This window comes from Epinephelus lanceolatus, chromosome 17 (assembly GCF_041903045.1).
Source record: "Epinephelus lanceolatus isolate andai-2023 chromosome 17, ASM4190304v1, whole genome shotgun sequence".
NCBI lineage: Eukaryota > Metazoa > Chordata > Actinopteri > Perciformes > Serranidae > Epinephelus > Epinephelus lanceolatus.
Window position 1 is genome coordinate 40,517,501 of NC_135750.1, and position 18,273 is coordinate 40,535,773.

Below are 18,273 nucleotides of genomic sequence, written 5' to 3' on the forward strand. Positions count from 1 at the left end.
GGTAGGTGCTGTGGTTATAGTTCCTACATGACCTGTCTGCATTTAAATAATGGCAATGTTAAAAACACAGAAACAGCCAAACCAGTGTTTATGGGATTGCTATTTCACCCTTCAAAGAAAGCAAAACTTCAACCAAACTCATCATTCCTGTATAGCATTCACTGAGCTCTGGCTTCTGCTCCAGTGTCTGGTTTAATCATTGTGACAGACAGCTGTGTGGCACACATGGCTTTATTGTAGCTGAGTGGAAAGCCAACAAGATCAGGTCATACTTAAAGAAAGAGAGTGATGTGTTATTTCCAGCGAAATGGAGGTTTTTGTCACAACCCACTAGTTTAAGTAGGACAGCTTTGGAAATTGTCCCAAGGCAAAAAAATTAAATAAAATGAAATAAACAATGGCCACGAAGACAACTCCATTGTATCTGGCAAAACAATATTGATTGATTCAATTTACTGAAGCACTTCAGCACAATTGAGGTTTCTTATGTGATAGACCATGGCTGTTCTTCATGCTCTTCAGCTAAAAAAGAGGTTTTAGAAACCAATGTTGACCCTTGTATTCTTCTTTCCACTCCTACAATCCTGTACACATCAATGCTCAGGGACAAAATTTAATGTATTATTGTCTCACAATGGTTTGCAGTTGTCAGTCAGTTAAAGCATTATATTTCCTTATGTATTTTTGGAGATGTTTTGATATCCACTAAAACCTTATCTAAAGTTATTATAACAGCCAAATATATAGCACCTTGACACAGGGAACAAGTCTATGTTTATACTTAATTTTTATCTGCAACCATTAACTGTCTCCAAAATGCAAGTAGAAATATTAAAATGAACTCATAGACATCTAAGTTTCTGTAAAAATATGAGCAGTTAAAGTTCCACTGTGTTTTATTTTGTGGCATATAGTGGTACGGTTGCAGAACTGAAACTTGTGTTTGCCAAGCGGCAGTAGCGTCAGATGCAAAAACACATGTGGCCATATCTAGAGCCGGTGCTTAAATTTGTCTGTTCTGGACTATCATAGAACAGGGTTCCTGTGGATCCTTAAAAACTCATAAAGAGCATGGAATTTGTTCATCTAAAAATAAGGCCTTAATTGGAATTAAAATTAGTGCTGCACAATTTGATAAAAATGTGCGATTGCGATTTTAGTGGACAATATTGCGATTGTGATTACAATATAATAAATAAATGGTATCATGAGTCTTAAGTTTAAGTTAAGTTTATTTACTTTATTAATCCCCCTGAGGAGAAATTCAATGTTTTCACTCTTGCTTGTCAATTACACACAGGTCCGAAAGACACACACATGCACAAACAGGACCTATACATGCACAAAGTAGAGAGATGTCAGAGTGAGGGGGCTGCCCTTGGTGAAGCGCCCCGAGCGGTTGGGGGGTTCGGTGCCTTGCTCAAGGGCACGTCGGCAGTGCCCAGGAGGTGAACTGGCCCCTCTCCAGCCACCAGTCCACACTCCATATTTTGGTCCGGACGGGGACTCGAACAGGCGACCCTCCGGTTCCCAACCCAAGTCCCTATGGACTGAGCTACTGCTGCCCCTTGCTTCTTGCTTGATTATCAAGGAAAATGCAGAGAATAACGATTGAAGTGTTTATTTCCCGATGCAAAACATACAAATATTAAGTAGCATAAAATTACAAAACCTGAAGTTTTTACAGTACTGTTTTCCAAATAATATTTTCAAATAAATAAAAAGTTTTTCCTTTTTTGAAAATAAAGGTATTCTGGCAAAGTAATACAGTGACATTATTGTGAACTTAAAGGCCTTTCTGCAGGCATTTTTGTAAACCTATTAAGTAGTGCTTAAAAAGACAAAAAGATTGTAGAGCACTGCAAAGTACAAAAGCATTTTGGTAAACCTTTCAAGAACTATTATTTAATTTAAAAAAAAAATTGTACAGTAAAAAAATAAAAGCATTTCTGCAATGTGCAAACAGACAGTGCCTGTCGGTCAATATAACAAAGGCAGTCCTTAAAAGTGCAAAGGCTGTGGCACTTTATGTTACAGCTTGAAGGCCTTTCTGGAGGCATTTCTCTAAACAGTAAGTACAACTAGAACAATAAATAAGTCCGTACTTTTCTCTGTGCTGTCTCAAGTGCTGATATAGATTAGTCGTGTTGCCGCGGGACGTGGCGACTTTAACTTTGCAAGATTTACACAGCACATCTTTCTGTTCAACATCGCCATACTTGAATCCAAAGTATCGCCATATAATAGGCATTGCATTTTTTTTCCGCCACCAACTCAGCCTGTTCTTGGTCGTGCTCATGCTCTTCTTCAGCATCCATGTTGGTCACTGCTGCACGCCAGGTAGTCACATGACCATACAGGCTGCACACACCGGGATAGCTTGTGGGCGTAATGTCAACAATCTCCACACAATAAAGGAGAGGTAGTCACGTTCACAGACACACACGTAAACATTTATTTACATTACATTGCAAATTGCAGCCTTTTATGCGGGTATGTAATCACACAGCCTGACATCACAATTGCAGCTGTGATTAGATTAATCATGCAGCACTACTTAAAATGTCTTAAAGATATCTTTAAAAAGTCACTTAAATGCTAAGACATGAGAATTAGGGTTTTATGAATCTTTCTGATATTGCATTGTAAAATCTCAAAAGAATTTGTGACATCTTTATTCATGCTCAGAGACATAATGTCTTCAGGTTGTCCGTCTGTCCATACATGCATATGATGTCTGTATGTCCGTCCCATTCTCGTGAATGTGATATCACAAGAAGGCCTTGAGGGAATTTCTACAGTTTTGGCACAGATATCACCTAGGACTTAACAATGAACTGATATGAATTTTGTGGTCAAAGGTCAAGGTTACCGTGACCTTGCGTCTGTCTAATTCTTGTGAGTGTGATATCACAAGAACACCCTGGCACAAACATCCACTTGGACTCAAGAATGAACTGATTAGAATTTTGTGATCAAAGGTCAGTGTGAGCTCACAAAACATGTTTTTATGGCATTACGTATCCAAAAGGTCACAAGTTAATTTCACTGTGACATCATAATTTTCTGCCTAAAACACTTTTCTGGCCATTACTCAATGTCATAACACAGGAACATAACAAGAGGCATTTGGTCAGATACTGAATTGGTAAAACTAATCTTGGGTGTCCACCTTGAAACTCACTAAGAACCTTTCATGCCGGAATTCCACTGGGTGTCTGTTGCCGAACAGCTGTGCTGGTTATCCACTGCATGCTCCGCCGTCCATCAGCACCCATCGGCTGCGTTTGCTGTGCGTAGCGGTGCAGCTCCGCCAGACAGCGGAAGTCACGAGGACCCACGAGATCTCGCGAATTCACGCATAATCGCGCGATATAACAAGGTGTAGTTTCTATAAACAGAACCACAAAACCAGAGGAGTAGTAGGAAGACATCTCGGTGCACCTCCATGATTAACATCTCCTTGTCCATGGTGTCATCGGGGTGAAATGACGTCTGAAAACCTCTGACCTGTTGACTTCAGGCCTGCCTCCGCCCATTATGACATTTTCAAGGTGTAGTGCAGGGAAATATGATCTGCCGTGAACACTGTGTATTTTATTTTGAAAATTAACCGGATGTTTTATTTTGTTTATGTGCACGACTTCCTGCCCTGCACGATCTGCTCTGTGCTGAAAAATAGAAGTCCTGCATATCTGTTGCGGAGGGCTCCGGAGCGCCGCAGCTGTGACGGAGCCGGAACGCAGCACAGCCGCAGCCGGTGGAAGCACACACATTGACTAGAATTGAAACGTATCAGCTCAGAGGCCGTTCCGAGGCGCAGACGTAACCAACACGCATCTGGTGGAATTTGGGGGTGTCTTTCTAGCCAAATCAGCTACTCAGCATGCTGACAGTTACTGCTCTGTGCTGTGGATGTGTGCTTTGTGCTAACATTAGCTGCTGAACAAGAGGCTAATGCAAGGCAGCAGCTCTCATTCCCTGGTTCAGAGGGTGCTTTTGTCTTCACTATATGTGCTGTTGGCTTGACTGCTGATGAGAGGCTGCCACCATGTGGCAGCAGGTGCTTCAGTTCGGAGGTCAAATATGTTACTGTGCTGCTGGGTTAGCTGCTGAAGACATTCTGTAGCTGTGTGGTGGCTTGTGCTTTGGCTTTGGGGTTGTGTATGTTACTGTGTCGCTGGGTTAGCTGCTTAGGAGAGTCTGTAGCTATGAGGCGGCAAATTGTTTGGCTTGGCATGTTTTTTATCCACCACACTCTCTCACTATAGTCCTTGTAATTCACAGTGGAACTGAAGTGTGTCCAAACAGCAGAACTGTAGGTTAACACAGGATCTTCTATTTCTGGTCTGATGATGGTGTTACTAACCAGCAAGCTAGCTTAGCGTAGTCTTACTGGAGTAGAATGTTCTGGTTTGGGGGTGGGAGGGGGACAGCATGTTGCCTGTTCCGACCCATGGGCTGCCTTATTGAGCGTGGTGGCACTGACAACATTATATTTAACAGTTTAAGCTCTAAATTTTATTTTCCAAGTGTAATAGGATAGTTCAATGTTTGTAATGCGTACCATAGCAAAAGCCCCGTACCAAACAGCTTAATACGAATATGTGTATTCTTACACCCCTGCTGACTAGATTACTGTTGTCACCTTCTCCATCCTCTTTGTCCAACCTGTAGAAAATGACACACCCACTGATGTTGTCACGGTTCACACCTCAAGTCAAGGAAAACTTGTGACTTTTTGGTTCCAGCTGAGACCAACTTTTGGAGTTCTGAACCAATTTACTTTTGGTCAAAATGCTCTGAATGGTTCAAAATTAGATGTGGGAACCGGAGTGGAACTGGTTCCATGTTGGTGGAAAAGGGGTAAAAGTGAGACATTCAGCAACTCTTGAGAAAAATATCTGGCTCTTCAGCTTCTGTCGTGAAAAATCAGTGAATGCAGCTTTAATGTCTAAGTGGTAGGTAAAAACACTGAGGCACCTATTGCTCGGCCTAACTAGTTTTATAATGAAAATTTACTGAGCAAATCTGTCATAGCATCAGTTTCTTTAATAGATTATTGTGTTATGAACATAAATACAGCTGTCAACCCTAATCTCATCTGCAGTTTGAAAATGAATGATCAAAAGGGTCCCACTGTGGAAGTGGCCAAATAACCACAGCGTGTGTTGTCTGCCTAATGATGACCCTCTGGTCATGCCCTCAGGATGGTGTGAAAACTTGGCTCATTGTTTAATGAAGCACATGTCACACAGGTCATTCATGTGGTGGTGTCCTCAATGGGCCAGGTGCCTGAGCTCAGGGTGCATGGAGAGGTCAGGCCAGATCAACACACTGGCCGTGACATTATGTGATAGGCGTGAAATTCCTCTTTCATTTCACAAATGCAAGTATCACACAGACTCTTCATTCTGCTTCATTTCTTAGTTTCAGTAGAGAAATTGGTTTGTCAAAGAGCAAATGGGTTTAGATATTGAGACTAGATAAGTTGTATGTATTAAGCCTTTTAAACTCAAGCTGATATTCTATATTTATTTTATTATCTAATTCCATGCAAAGACTTGAACCAACAATGAACTGATTTACTTTGAAGTATTGAATGGATGGATGGATGGATGTTGATAGACCTTTATTGTCTGTCCCAACTTTGCTCAACAATACACACAGTTCAAAGACACATTTAAACAAGGACTGTTAAACAGCAGCAGATGGGACAGGAATCATAACAACAATCTTTTTTTTTTTTTTTTTTTTTTTTTCCCTTCCTACTTGTCTGCATTGGTCTTCATAGCTTAGCACCACTAAAGGGTGTAAGCTTCTTGTGAAGATTGATGCACTGTTAATCTTGCAGTCAAGTATTTTATACCCATAATGCGTGGTTGTGACCGTCACCCACCCTCCCTGGAGACTAGCCTTACAGACTTTATTGGAAAAACTTCCTAATATGAGTCAGAGAGGGCCGTGATACACCAAAGTGTGTCAAGGGGAAAGTAAGGAAACAAGCAAGGGGGAGGGGGCAGGTGCTTAAGTCCTGAGTTATATAGTGACAGTGCATGCGGAGAAGAAGGAGGAAAAACAAACAAACAAATAAACAAACAAACAAAAAAAAACAGGGGAGAACAGGCAGTGTAGCTGATGTATTGTGGCCTTGAGGTGGTTGTGCTCCATGCAGATTATCAAAAATAAACATATACATGTCTACTATACTGTACTGAAAAACAAAAACAAAAGAGAAGTCTATACTGAACACCAAAAATGTGAGAGTCTTGGTGGAGGGGGAAAGCCCGATTGCAGAGAAGAGTTGCCAGCGCGGTGTGGTAGGTTTGAGAAGCAAGTGGGCCCCTTTGGAGTGATCCCATCGGTTCTTTGCGATGCGTCACAGAGCTGAAGTATCAAACATGCATGCGTGTATTTGAACCCTCCCAATGTGTTTATGAAAACCATCACCAGGGTCCAGGGCCAGCCCTGCGGGGGAAGGGGGGCGGTATGGCACCCCAAGACCGCAGGAGCGCCCAGACCCCAAGACCAGGGAGCCGCAGAGGCCGCAGGACACCACGCAGGCCCAAGGACCCAGGGCGGCAATGGCCGGCACCCCCAGAGAGCCAGAGACACACCCCAGACAGGCGGGGCAGGAGGGCCCGCCCACCCACCGTTACAACAAGAAACTTTCCTTGTTATAACAAAAAAAACAACGTATTGTTATAGCATAAAAAACATGTTTTTATAACATGAAAATATCACACAAAAACCCATGTTAGAACAAGAAAATTGTCATTTTATTACCTAATACTGATCCTCTAATTTCTATCATATGTTGGCATCCAGCTAATGGACTATGTGCTAGTTATTTGCCACATTGTTGTAGCAGTTAAAATCATTATCATAAATTTTTATTACCAAGTATGTTTTTACTTACAAGAAATTTGCCTGGGTGTGTGGTACAAACAATGAACGTGCCTATTCAGAGGAAATCAAATTAAAGGCAAAGTCCTGCAGTAGTCTAGAACATAAATATACAATAGAACAGTTAAAATAAAATGAGAAAAATATACTTTAAAAAATATAGCATTAATATGTACAGTATATTTGTTTAAGCTGTCAGGAGTTATTTCAGCCTTATGCTATACAGTATAGTTAATTGGATATGCTTAGTTTTTCTAAATAAATATGTCATTCTAATATGAATAAATGCTATTTTCTGTGTTTTTTAAAAACACAACATGAGAATGGGAGGGGACAGCTGTCATTCTTCCAGGACTGGGACAGGACAAGGGTGTTTTGTGTGGGGGTGGGATGGTCACCCTCTTGTATGAATGGTAATGGACTCCAAGCCTATCATCTCCTACTGAAGAATTCAATCTCAAAATAGATAAAACAATAATAAATAATTTCCTTACAATAGGATTAAAATGTGCAAAGGAAGTAGGCTATGTTATCAAAGACCGTGTGTTGACCTCAAGATCTCTCCATTGTTAAAATCTTACTGTTTGTTTTCTTGATTCCCAGATTGCTGCCCAGATCTGTCGCCAGGCCGGCCTGGTACAGAAGACCAAGGATGTGATGGACTACAGTGCTGAGAACTTTGCCATTGTTTTCGCAGCCATGGGGGTAAGGAGAGAAACTGCAGTGTTCAGTGGAAACTTGTGTTTCCCCCGACCCCACATCTGTGACTGTAATCCCCTTTTAAACTGACGTGACGCCCTGTCCCTTTACTCCCACTCTGTTTTCTGTCTTTTATTCACCAGGTGATTTAACCTTAAGTCCTTCTTGTTTCTTCTGCACCTCTGAGCATATCCCCTAGCCATGTAGACAGCTTACTAATTCAACAAGCCCTTTAACACTGTCGGCCCTGCAGTATCAGGTTCTCACCTCCTCAGCTGCTCCTCCTCTCTGTTGTAAGTCCTTCGACTGTGACTCTAGTATAATGATATTCTAGATCAGTGGTACCCAACTGTTGGGTCGAGGTCCAAAAGTGGGTCAATTCTGAATGGACTGCAAGTGACTTGTGAATATGTGATGTTTTTAAAAAACACATTTTATTTTTAAGTACAGTAAATGTCTGGCACATTTTTGTTATTTTGAAGTGGCATTTCCTGCTGTAGAGTGATTGACTAATGGACAGCTACTTGACAGGGACAGCAGGCTACTGTAGCTCGACAACGTGGCCAAACGCAAGTATGACGCCTTAGTATATTAAACTGTGTGGACCAGTGTTGGGCTTGTTACTCTAAAAATGTAATATATTACTCATTAGTCATTACTCTTTTAAAAGTAATAACATTACTTATTACTCCCTGGCAACAGTAATTTGTTACACTACTCATTAAATTACTTTTCCTTTACACTCCATAACATTGGTATTTGCGTATCTCCCCAGATTGAGATTTGTGCCTCTGTGTGAATGTCAGGGTAATCGCCGTTAAGTGTAGCTAAGGCTAGATAGCGTCTATTTACCTGGGGGAGTTCCGTTGCCTGTGACAAGTATTTTCCTGAGGCTCTGCTCGAAAGACAGAGTCACTCATGGAGCAACATTTCATCCACCACATATCCAGCCACAAGCTTCTTTACTTTGTTGTAGCCTGTAGCTGTCCAGGAGTAAGATTCTTAGTCATCCAGGTCATGGTAATCGTAAGTGCTATATCGTAGACAACTGGACTTGCTTGCGTTTCTTGAAGACGTTTCGCCTCTCATCCAAGAAGCTTCTTCAGTTCTAAATGACTGGTACGAAGTTGCAGGCTATAAACCCTGTGTGGGTGGGAACCCTTGCAGAGTTGTAGGGGTCATGTGAGCTCTTGGTTTCAGAGTCGTTAAGGTCACAATGTGAGTCGTTGACCCACCTGGCCACAATGTGAGTCATTAGGGTCAGGTGGGACCAGGGCTGAATGGGTGTGAAGTCGTCTTGGGAGCCCTCCTTCTGACGTGTCAGTTAATTTCTGTCAAAGGTAGACACCGCATGCAGGAGTGACTTGGCATATCCTTGATACAGTGCTGGAATGACAGATTTCACATTTTTTATCACTTCCTCTTTCCACTAGAGGGAGTTGGAGAGCGCACTAATTATACGTCATGTTTTTATACATCAAATATACACAGCATTTAACTTTCAGATAAATCGAAAGATAGGTGTTTGATGAGACCTACTTCCTGTCGCCACTAGGTGGCACTATGAGTATCAGGAAATATGGTCATATAAATGTTTTCAGGGCATGACTAATATGAATCATCTGAAGTTTGATGGAGATCGGATCATTTAGACCAAAATTATAGCAATTTCCTGTTTAATGGCGAGACATCAAAATTAAACTCTCTGCAGCACACATAGACACTAATGATATGTCATGCTTGTGTACATCAGATATAGACCACAGCATATGAAATTTCAGGTTAATCCAAAGATAAGTGTCTGATAAGTACTTCCTTTCGCCACTAGGTGGCACTACGACTATCATGGTATATTGTCATATAAATGTGTTCAGGGCGGGACTAATATGAATCATGTGAAGTTTGGTGGACATCGGACCATTTACGCCCAAGTTATATGATGCGGCTGGGGCTCCACTTTAAAGGGCATGGCCAAGCCATTTTGCCACGCCCATGCCACGAAACTCACATCACATGTCCAGACCTAGACTATTAAGTAGTGTGTTAAGTTTCAGGCAGATTGAATCAAGAACACTTAAGTTAATGCCATTTCCAGTGTTTTGGTGAAACATCCAGCTTCGCCGTGCCGTTATGGCGACGCCTTTTGGTGACATAATGCCATCTTCACAATATAACATAACCAAGGTCTTAAGGCCTTTATGACCACATTTGAGATGGATATGGTCAACCGTTCAGGAGGAGCAGGTTAAAGTGTAAAACATGTCATTTCCTTTCGCCACTAGGTGGTGCTAAGACTATCAGGAAATGTGGTTATGTAAATATGTTCAGGGCGGGACTAATGTGAATGATGTGAAGTTTGGTGGAGATTGGACCATTTACGCCACAGTTATAGCAATTCCGTTTTTCATGGCAAGACCTCAAAATACAGCGTTCCGTAGCAGGCACGCCATTCAACATTGGGCAGATCCTCTAATAACTTTTGGTCACAAGGTGGTCAGGCTCACGTAAACCACGTATGGAGCCAATCTGATCAAATCTGTAGGACAAGTTTGTTAAATCACAACACGTGTGAAACGCAAAAAATGACCCCGGAATTCAAAATGGCAGACTTCCTGTTGGGTTTAGGCAATGGGTCCAAGAGACTTTTTTGTGCATCTGGGCATGATACAGGTATGTACCGATTTTCGTGTATGTTGATGAAACATGCTGCGGGGGCTGCTGTTTAAGGAGCGTGGCCAAGTCATTTTGTCTCACCCACCAACAAAAGCAATATCACACGGAGACTGAAGTGGATGCAAAAATTGGTGAGTTTTTAAGTATGTTAAAGCTAGGGATGCACCGAATATTCGGTAACTGAATATATTCGGCCGAATATTGCCAAAAAACACACATTCGGTATTTGGTGGAATAAGCAACACCGAATAATAGCGGCGTGTTTTGATAACGCAATCATATGGCGTGCCGTGATGGGCGGAATAAAATATCGGCAGTGTGGCGATCCGTCCATCCCGGCACTCGCATTTGCGACTAAAAATAGTTTTGAGCGAGCAAAATAGGCTTAAATCATTCAGCACGCTGTGCGAGCAGCCTACAGATTTCAACCAGCAGCAGAAACGAAAGGCGAAACCCATCGGTTGTGGGTTGAACGGGGGTCACAGACACAGACAGTAATGTATTCCTGTCAAATACGGCAGCCATTGGCTTACTGGCGGAGAAGTCGGCTCCAATAATATCCTCTTCTTGGTGTCATGACTGCCCAGTAGTACCTGAACAGCCGAGCCAGCCGAACACAGGTATGTGATGTATCAGAGGAGAAACGAGCCTTTCACATTTCTGTCTTTGTGTCAGTAACGGTCCACAAACCTCACCGCACTTTAGGGACTGTTCATTAGGGGAGGAGGGTGGCTGGTTGATTTATATTTTATTTATTTATTTTATTTTGATTCCCCCCTTTGATGCTGTTTTTGAAGTATGAATAAGTCAATAAGTAATTTATTCTATTGAAATATCATTTATGTATTATAGAAAAGTGATTTATCTTTTTATAAATGACAAAAGGCACATCTGCCTCATTTTTGCTGTGGTATCGTGATACTACTCAGAACCATGATATTTTCATTGGTATCGCACAGTGGGTCCCAATTTTGGTACCCTGACAACACTAATCAGTCCTCTTTGCTTGCGAGTTAAAAAGTTTTGCATGCAGATCAGTCCTCTTTGCTTGTGAGTTAAAAACGTTTGCTTGCGAGTTAAAAAGTTTTGCTTGCAGATCAGTCCTCTTTGCTTGCGAGTTAAAGTTTTGCTTGCAAGTTCAACTGCACTTAATGGGTGGGGCCTACACTGATGGATGAGAGAAGAGTTTCTATTGGTGGGATTGACGTGGCTTCATACATACAGAGCGGGCTACACCCAAAATTCCCTCTCTCCCACTGGAAACGCTTGACAGTCGGCATTACTGCTACACCCCGGGGCAACGATGGTAGTGACTGTTACACCGTTGAATAGTTCTGCCCTGGCTAAACAAAAGCAATCTACATGCACCAGTGTAAATAAAACATTCTTGCTATTATTAGGCACATGGACCCGTGTACTTCTGAAACCGTGTATTATTCTATGTGATTTGGCTGTTTGTTGTTGTAGAGTGTTGGGATAACCACAGTATTTTATTATCTGTCTCCATTGTTTGACGTCAGAGCGATGGTAAATAGCTCTTTTCTAAAAGTTTACTAACTACTAAAATCCCACATCCTGTGTTAAATACAATGTATCTTAACTATATTTACAATGAAGCTTGATTCTGAACTTATCCTGTGTGTGAATGTTTACCGTTGCTATGGCAACAAGTGACAGCTGACGTTAGCATTAGTTAGCTTAGCTCAATCTTCCGACAAACAATAACCTATAAACTTCTAATTCAACATATTTAAACAAAATCAACAACAGCTACCAACAGTTACAGTCCTTACAACCTTAGCTAATGTGTTGTCACGGGTCAGAGTGTCAAAATGAAAGTAATAACAGCGTAAATCCCTGAGGAACTACGCTAGCATTAGTGACGGTTGCATCCACTCATATGCAGTTACCTTACGTTACAGTTCAAACAATATTACGAAGCACAATACAAACTATATAAACAAGTTATCTATTAAGGGTACACTACTGATAAAATCTGAAGGTGCTTAGGTGACATTTACCCACCTGAAAGAATAAATGAAAACAAACTGTGGTTTTGCTGGTCTTCAGTAGCTTTACTCTAGGTGTATCTGCAAACTGAAGAACCAACCGTTTATATACTCAGATTTGCTCTCGTGCCTTTACTCAAATCAGTTCTGCTTTAAATTGAATGGGGGGTATCTGTATGGTATCTGTAGATACAAAATCGATATATGCATACAATAATGTCACAATTGAGTGGGCATCGCCACCTACTGCTTTGACATGTGTATTACATCACTTGGTAGCGGGTTTTGTGGTTTCGTGTGGATATCATATTTTTTTTTATCACACCACTCGTGTAGACAAATTTTTTTTGGAAACTGGAGGCCGAAAAACTTCGGTTTCAGAATTGATTTTCACTACAGCTCGCCCGTGAACTACAGAACTCCCATGTTGCTTTGTAAGCGTACTAGGCTGATGAGTAGAATTTAAGAAACAGGCTAAATGACATGATGTTGCACACTCTTGTACAGTAGGTGGAGGTATGCACCTTTGAATTGTTTGCAATCCGCCAACCGAGAGAAGAAGAAAAAAAAAGCTTTGCAAGCTCTTATTCCGATTGAGACTGGCCAATAGAGACGTGTCTTACAACTTTCAGTTTAGGCCCCACCCACCAGGTTCAACTTTTTACTAGCAAAGCTTTTTGACTTGCAAACGAAAAAAATGACTCGCAAACACAACTTTAGGATTTGCAAACAAAACTTTTGGATTTGCAAACAAAACTTTTGGATTTGCATTTTTTAATCAGTCATTTTTTGACTTGCAAAAAAACATTTTTTGATTGCAATATTGATACTTTTGCTCTCAAATCTTGTTTTTGATTGCAAAACCTACTCTGCTTGATTGAATAATAAAGAAACAAATGTAGCTCCATTCCTTTGCTGTAACAGACACATGAAGCCAGTAGTGTTATGTATTTGATGTCTAAAAAGGGCTCATTTTTTACCATTTTTCATCTGAGGTTCCTCTGTATCATGAACTTGTATAATTCATCTGCCAGGTCAACATGGAAACTGCCCGCTTCTTCAAGTCTGACTTTGAGGAGAACGGCTCCATGGACAACGTCTGCCTTTTCCTCAACCTGGCCAATGACCCCACGTAAGATTCAGTCAGAAATGATCTCAAGAATGAAAACAGTGGTTGTACCAGTCAGTCTTTGTGTTTATATGTTTTTCTAAGTTATTGATTCTGACTGATTTTCTGTACACAGAATTAGGGATGCACCATATATATCAGACCGATAAATTATCGGTCAATAATGGGCCATTTTTATGATTATGCATTATTTGATAATTAAAATCCTAGCTGGTAAATAACACCGATAATATGAAGCCAGACTGCTTTCATTTACTTAACTTAAGGGCAGCATCTACACACCCGACATAGTGGATGGTGGTATGTGTACCTTTAAACTTTGTTTGAGCCACCAATAAACACAGAGAACAACAACAACAACAACAACAACAACAACTGCAGTACGCTGTCAGATGGGCAAAACATGTTGCGGTGTGGACGTCTTTAATAGTTCCAGAGGAAGACAACACGATTGTGCCGAGGTTCTGATCTCAGACTACCTGACACAGGTTAGACACAACACCGAAGGACCTTCTCCATGGTGTAAGCATGTGCTAATTGGCAGCAGTAGCTTACATCCAACACCAAGCTTTTAAAAGGTTCAACTTTGTTGTACTTACAAATTATTATTTGTAATAATAATTGTTATTATTTAGTTGTTGTTGTTGTTTTATTAATAATAATGATTATAATTAAACTGTTTAGTAACCGCTAGCCATGTGATGCTGCAGTTAGCAATTATTCGTATCATTACCTGGCAACCCAGCATGTCTCTCGTTCTAGCTACATGTGTGTGAGAGACACAGCCGCTTGTTTATCTAAGTTCAGTTTTCACCAGATGTAAGGCGGACCTGGTGATGTGCCCAATTATATGAGTCAGCAGTCACTGTTTGTCTCTGTTAGCAGAGACTTTACTCTACAGTTTAGTTTATGAACTGAACTAAGACACTAGAGAATTACACAGTAACACTGGGCTTCATCATCTCCCTCTATCTTACCGTCAACAGTAAATTTAATAGTGATTAAAAGTCTATTCATTATTTTCGTCTGTAGTGTAGTGTTCTAAGGGGGCAGGGGCTTTGAGGTGAGGCCATTTGACAATACTCCAGAAAATCTCCCTCTTTTGCATAGCCGAATGTTGGCAGGTATGGAAGAGTCAGAACTGTTCTTTGTATTTTTTGTGTATTAAATCAGTCACATTTTCTCACTACATCTTAGCCTTTCTTACTCTCAGGTGTACATAAACTACAGGTTATACACTTTGAGAAGGAGGTAAGTATAGGTTATCATATCGGTTGAAAAAGTCCATATCGGTGCATCCCTACACAGAATGTTATGTTTATTGGCTTCATATTCTCAAATGTAAAATGTATAAGCAGTTTCTCTAGTATAGATTTGTAGAGTTAAATTTAGACCTGCTTTGTGTACAATAGAATAACCTACTTTTTCTGTGACCAATCAGCATCGAGCGCATCATCACCCCTCGCCTGGCACTGACTTCAGCAGAGTACCTGGCTTACCAGTGTGAGAAGCACGTTCTGGTCATTCTGACTGACATGAGCTCCTACGCTGAGGCTTTGAGAGAGGTACAACTACCATTTTTATGCCTCCACGCTGGCGAAAGTCATGGCTGGAGGCACTGGGTCTCATTCATGAAAAGTGAGTAAATCTGTGTGTAGATTTGCACATAAAAGCCTACTCTACTAAAAACCTACTCCGGATTCAGGAACGCCGCGGGAAACTCAGATTTGATCGTAAACACGTGTGTATGATCATGAATGCCAATCCATCGTAAAGTCACAGCGCGCTCCCGGTAATCAGCAATTAGCATAAATCCGCGCCCATGAACAGCCAATGACCACCATATAAGGAGGTGTAGGTGCATCCTGTCGACCTGTCAGTCATGGCGCAACGAAAGAAAGAGAGAGAAAGAAAAAAGAATTTTTCCGAAGCGGAGATCAAATAATTTTGGGTGAAGTGGACTTAAGAAAAAACATTTTATTTTCTTTAGTTAGTAGTGGTGTGACAGGGACAGACAAAGCGAAGGCCTGGAGGGAGGTAACAGATGCTGTTAATGTTGTCTCCGTGGTACAAAGAACCATGTCAGAGGTGAAGCGTAAATGGTTTGATATGAAACTGGAGGCAAAGAAGCGCATAATAGGCCGTAAGGTGAATCAGAAAAAGTCTCACAGAAACTGATTTCCACACCGACATCTAAGAGTGGGCTACAATGAGTACCGGGCCATCAAATCTCAGCATCCGCGGTGAGAGAACACGGAATTGTGTGCGCTTTTACGCACGCGGGTGTAGGTGATCACGGATATTTGATGTGGGAAAGATGTAGCCAGATGTATTACCTGTTTAACATACGTGGCTGTCTGTCTGTCCGTCCATCCGTCCATAGCACGAGTCATGTGCGCCACTTCACCACCGACCCAGCGAATAACGCTCAGGCAGAACAGATCATTACGCTCAGACGGAACAAGTGCCGAATTACGACCCCGATCACAGGACTCTTGCGGGGTTATGAGCTACGAACTCCCGCTGATTAGCTGAACATGTATCGATCTTTTTTATGAAGTAAAGATCGTGTAGTCCCCAGATGTCAGAACGAGATGAAACGATAACTGCGTTCACCTTATGGCCTATAAGCACACACAAAAAATACAGTGGTCACCAAACAAACAGAAGATTCGTTTGTGGGGTTTTGAATGAAGTGGGAATGGCCGAAGAGGCTGTGATCCGGCTGTCCTTACGGATATTTTTATTATCATCATTCAACATGTAGAAAGAACGTGTAATCTATTGAGTGGATTTACATAGATAATTCACAATCATGAACCTAATCTGGATCTTAAACCTGCTAATTGCCAACTAATTTAACTAAATGTGTTATATTTTTAATATTTTGTCATGTTTAGATTACGTGTTTCAAAGGCATCTGTATTGTGTACATAACAGAGCGCAATACGAATTAAAATTGTAATTTCCAATAGTGACAAGCAATATTTATGTGCTTTACTACATTGACACAAGCACTACGAGTGGTCAAGAGCAGGAGTAGATTTTGTTAGTAGCCATGAAATGATCGGCGCTACTAAAACATTGATGAATGCGGACACGCACGTAAATTTCCGTCTGCAAACAGTTTACACACAAATTTCTTCTGCTCACGTTTCATGAATGAGACCCACTATGTTTACAAGGTGTCTGTTGGTCCATGTGTCAATCTGTACATCCCATTCTTGTGAACAGGACAACTCAAGAATACCTCAAGGGAATTTCTTTAAATTTGGCACAAATGTCCACTTGGACTCAACGATGAAATGATTAGATTTTGGTGGTCATAGGTCAATGGTCAAGGTCAGTCTGGCCTTGTTTGTCTCATCTGAGTGAATGCGATATCTGAAGAATGTCTGATTAGATTATTTTTTTTAAATACTTTATTAATTCATTTTCAGATGTGCAAAACAGAACATCAAGGTAAATAACTGTGGAGCTTTATCCCTATCTTTATTCAAGAGAGTGGTCTATCAGTTTGAGAGCATTATTTATTGATTTCACATTCAAAAACTCTGCCCTCGCACTCAAATAGCCTCTGCTTACGCTTGGATCTACTCTGTTTCTGCTCAAACTGTGTGCTCGCACTCAGATACCATGTTGCTCGCACAGATTTCCTGCTCGAGCTTCGGCTTTTCTCCTCGCGCTCAAACTGTTTCTGTGCGCTAGTGGAATTTCTGCTCTCAGATTTCTGCCCTGCGCTTGGATTTTTTTGTGTAACAACCCTGTCAAAATCCCCCAACCAACAGAATGCCAGATTTACTGTTGACCAATGAAATGATCCCTGCCTCCTTGTGGGCATGCTCACTCTAGTTTTAGAACGTCGAATGTTCTTCTCTTGCTTTCTTTACCACTTTTTCTTTATATATATATATATATATATATATATATATATATATATATATATATATACACAGTACAGGCCAAAAGTTTGGACACACCTTCTCATTCAATGCGTTTTCTTTATTTTCATGACTATTTACATTGTAGATTCTCACTGAAGGCATCAAAACTATGAATGAACACATGTGCAGTTATGTACTTAACAAAAAAAGGTGAAATAACTGAAAACATGTTTTATATTCTAGTTTCTTCAAAATAGCCACCCTTTGCTCTGATTACTGCTTTGCACACTCTTGGCATTCTCTCGATGAGCTTCAAGAGGTAGTCACCTGAAATGGTTTTCCAACAGTCTTGAAGGAGTTCCCAGAGGTGTTTAGCACTTGTTGGCCCCTTTGCCTTCACTCTGCGGTCCAGCTCACCCCAAACCATCTCGACTGGGTTCAGGTCCGGTGACTGTGGAGGCCAGGTCATCTGCCGTAGCACTCCATCACTCTCCTTCTTGGTCAAATAGCCCTTACACAGCCTGGAGGTGTGTTTGGGGTCATTGTCCTGTTGAAAAATAAATGATCGTCCAACTAAACGCAAACCGGATGGGATGGCATGTCGCTGCAGGATGCTGTGGTAGCCATGCTGGTTCAGTGTGCCTTCAATTTTGAATAAATCCCCAACAGTGTCACCAGCAAAACACCCCCACACCATCACACCTCCTCCTCCATGCTTCACAGTGGGAACCAGGCATGTGGAATCCATCCGTTCACCTTTTCTGCGTCTCACAAAGCCACGGCGGTTGGAACCAAAGATCTCAAATTTGGACTCATCAGACCAAAGCACAGATTTCCACTGGTCTAATGTCCATTCCTTGTGTTTCTTGGCCCAAACAAATCTCTTCTGCTTGTTGCCTCTCCTTAGCAGTGGTTTCCTAGCAGCTATTTGACCATGAAGGCCTGATTCACGCAGTCTCCTCTTAACAGTTGT

General features: G+C 41.3%; 1 protein-coding gene across 1 annotated transcript in view; it reads left to right on the forward strand.

The window, feature by feature from the left end:
- The window catches only part of atp6v1ba (ATPase, H+ transporting, lysosomal, V1 subunit B, member a), a 114,189-nt gene that overhangs the window by 66,447 nt on the left and 29,469 nt on the right, over positions 1-18,273 (forward strand). The window contains exons 7-9 of the mRNA XM_033627980.2: positions 7,510-7,611; positions 13,322-13,419; positions 14,858-14,981. Coding sequence (XP_033483871.1) covers positions 7,510-7,611; positions 13,322-13,419; positions 14,858-14,981 — 324 coding nt within the window. The remainder of the gene's footprint in view (positions 1-7,509; positions 7,612-13,321; positions 13,420-14,857; positions 14,982-18,273) is intronic.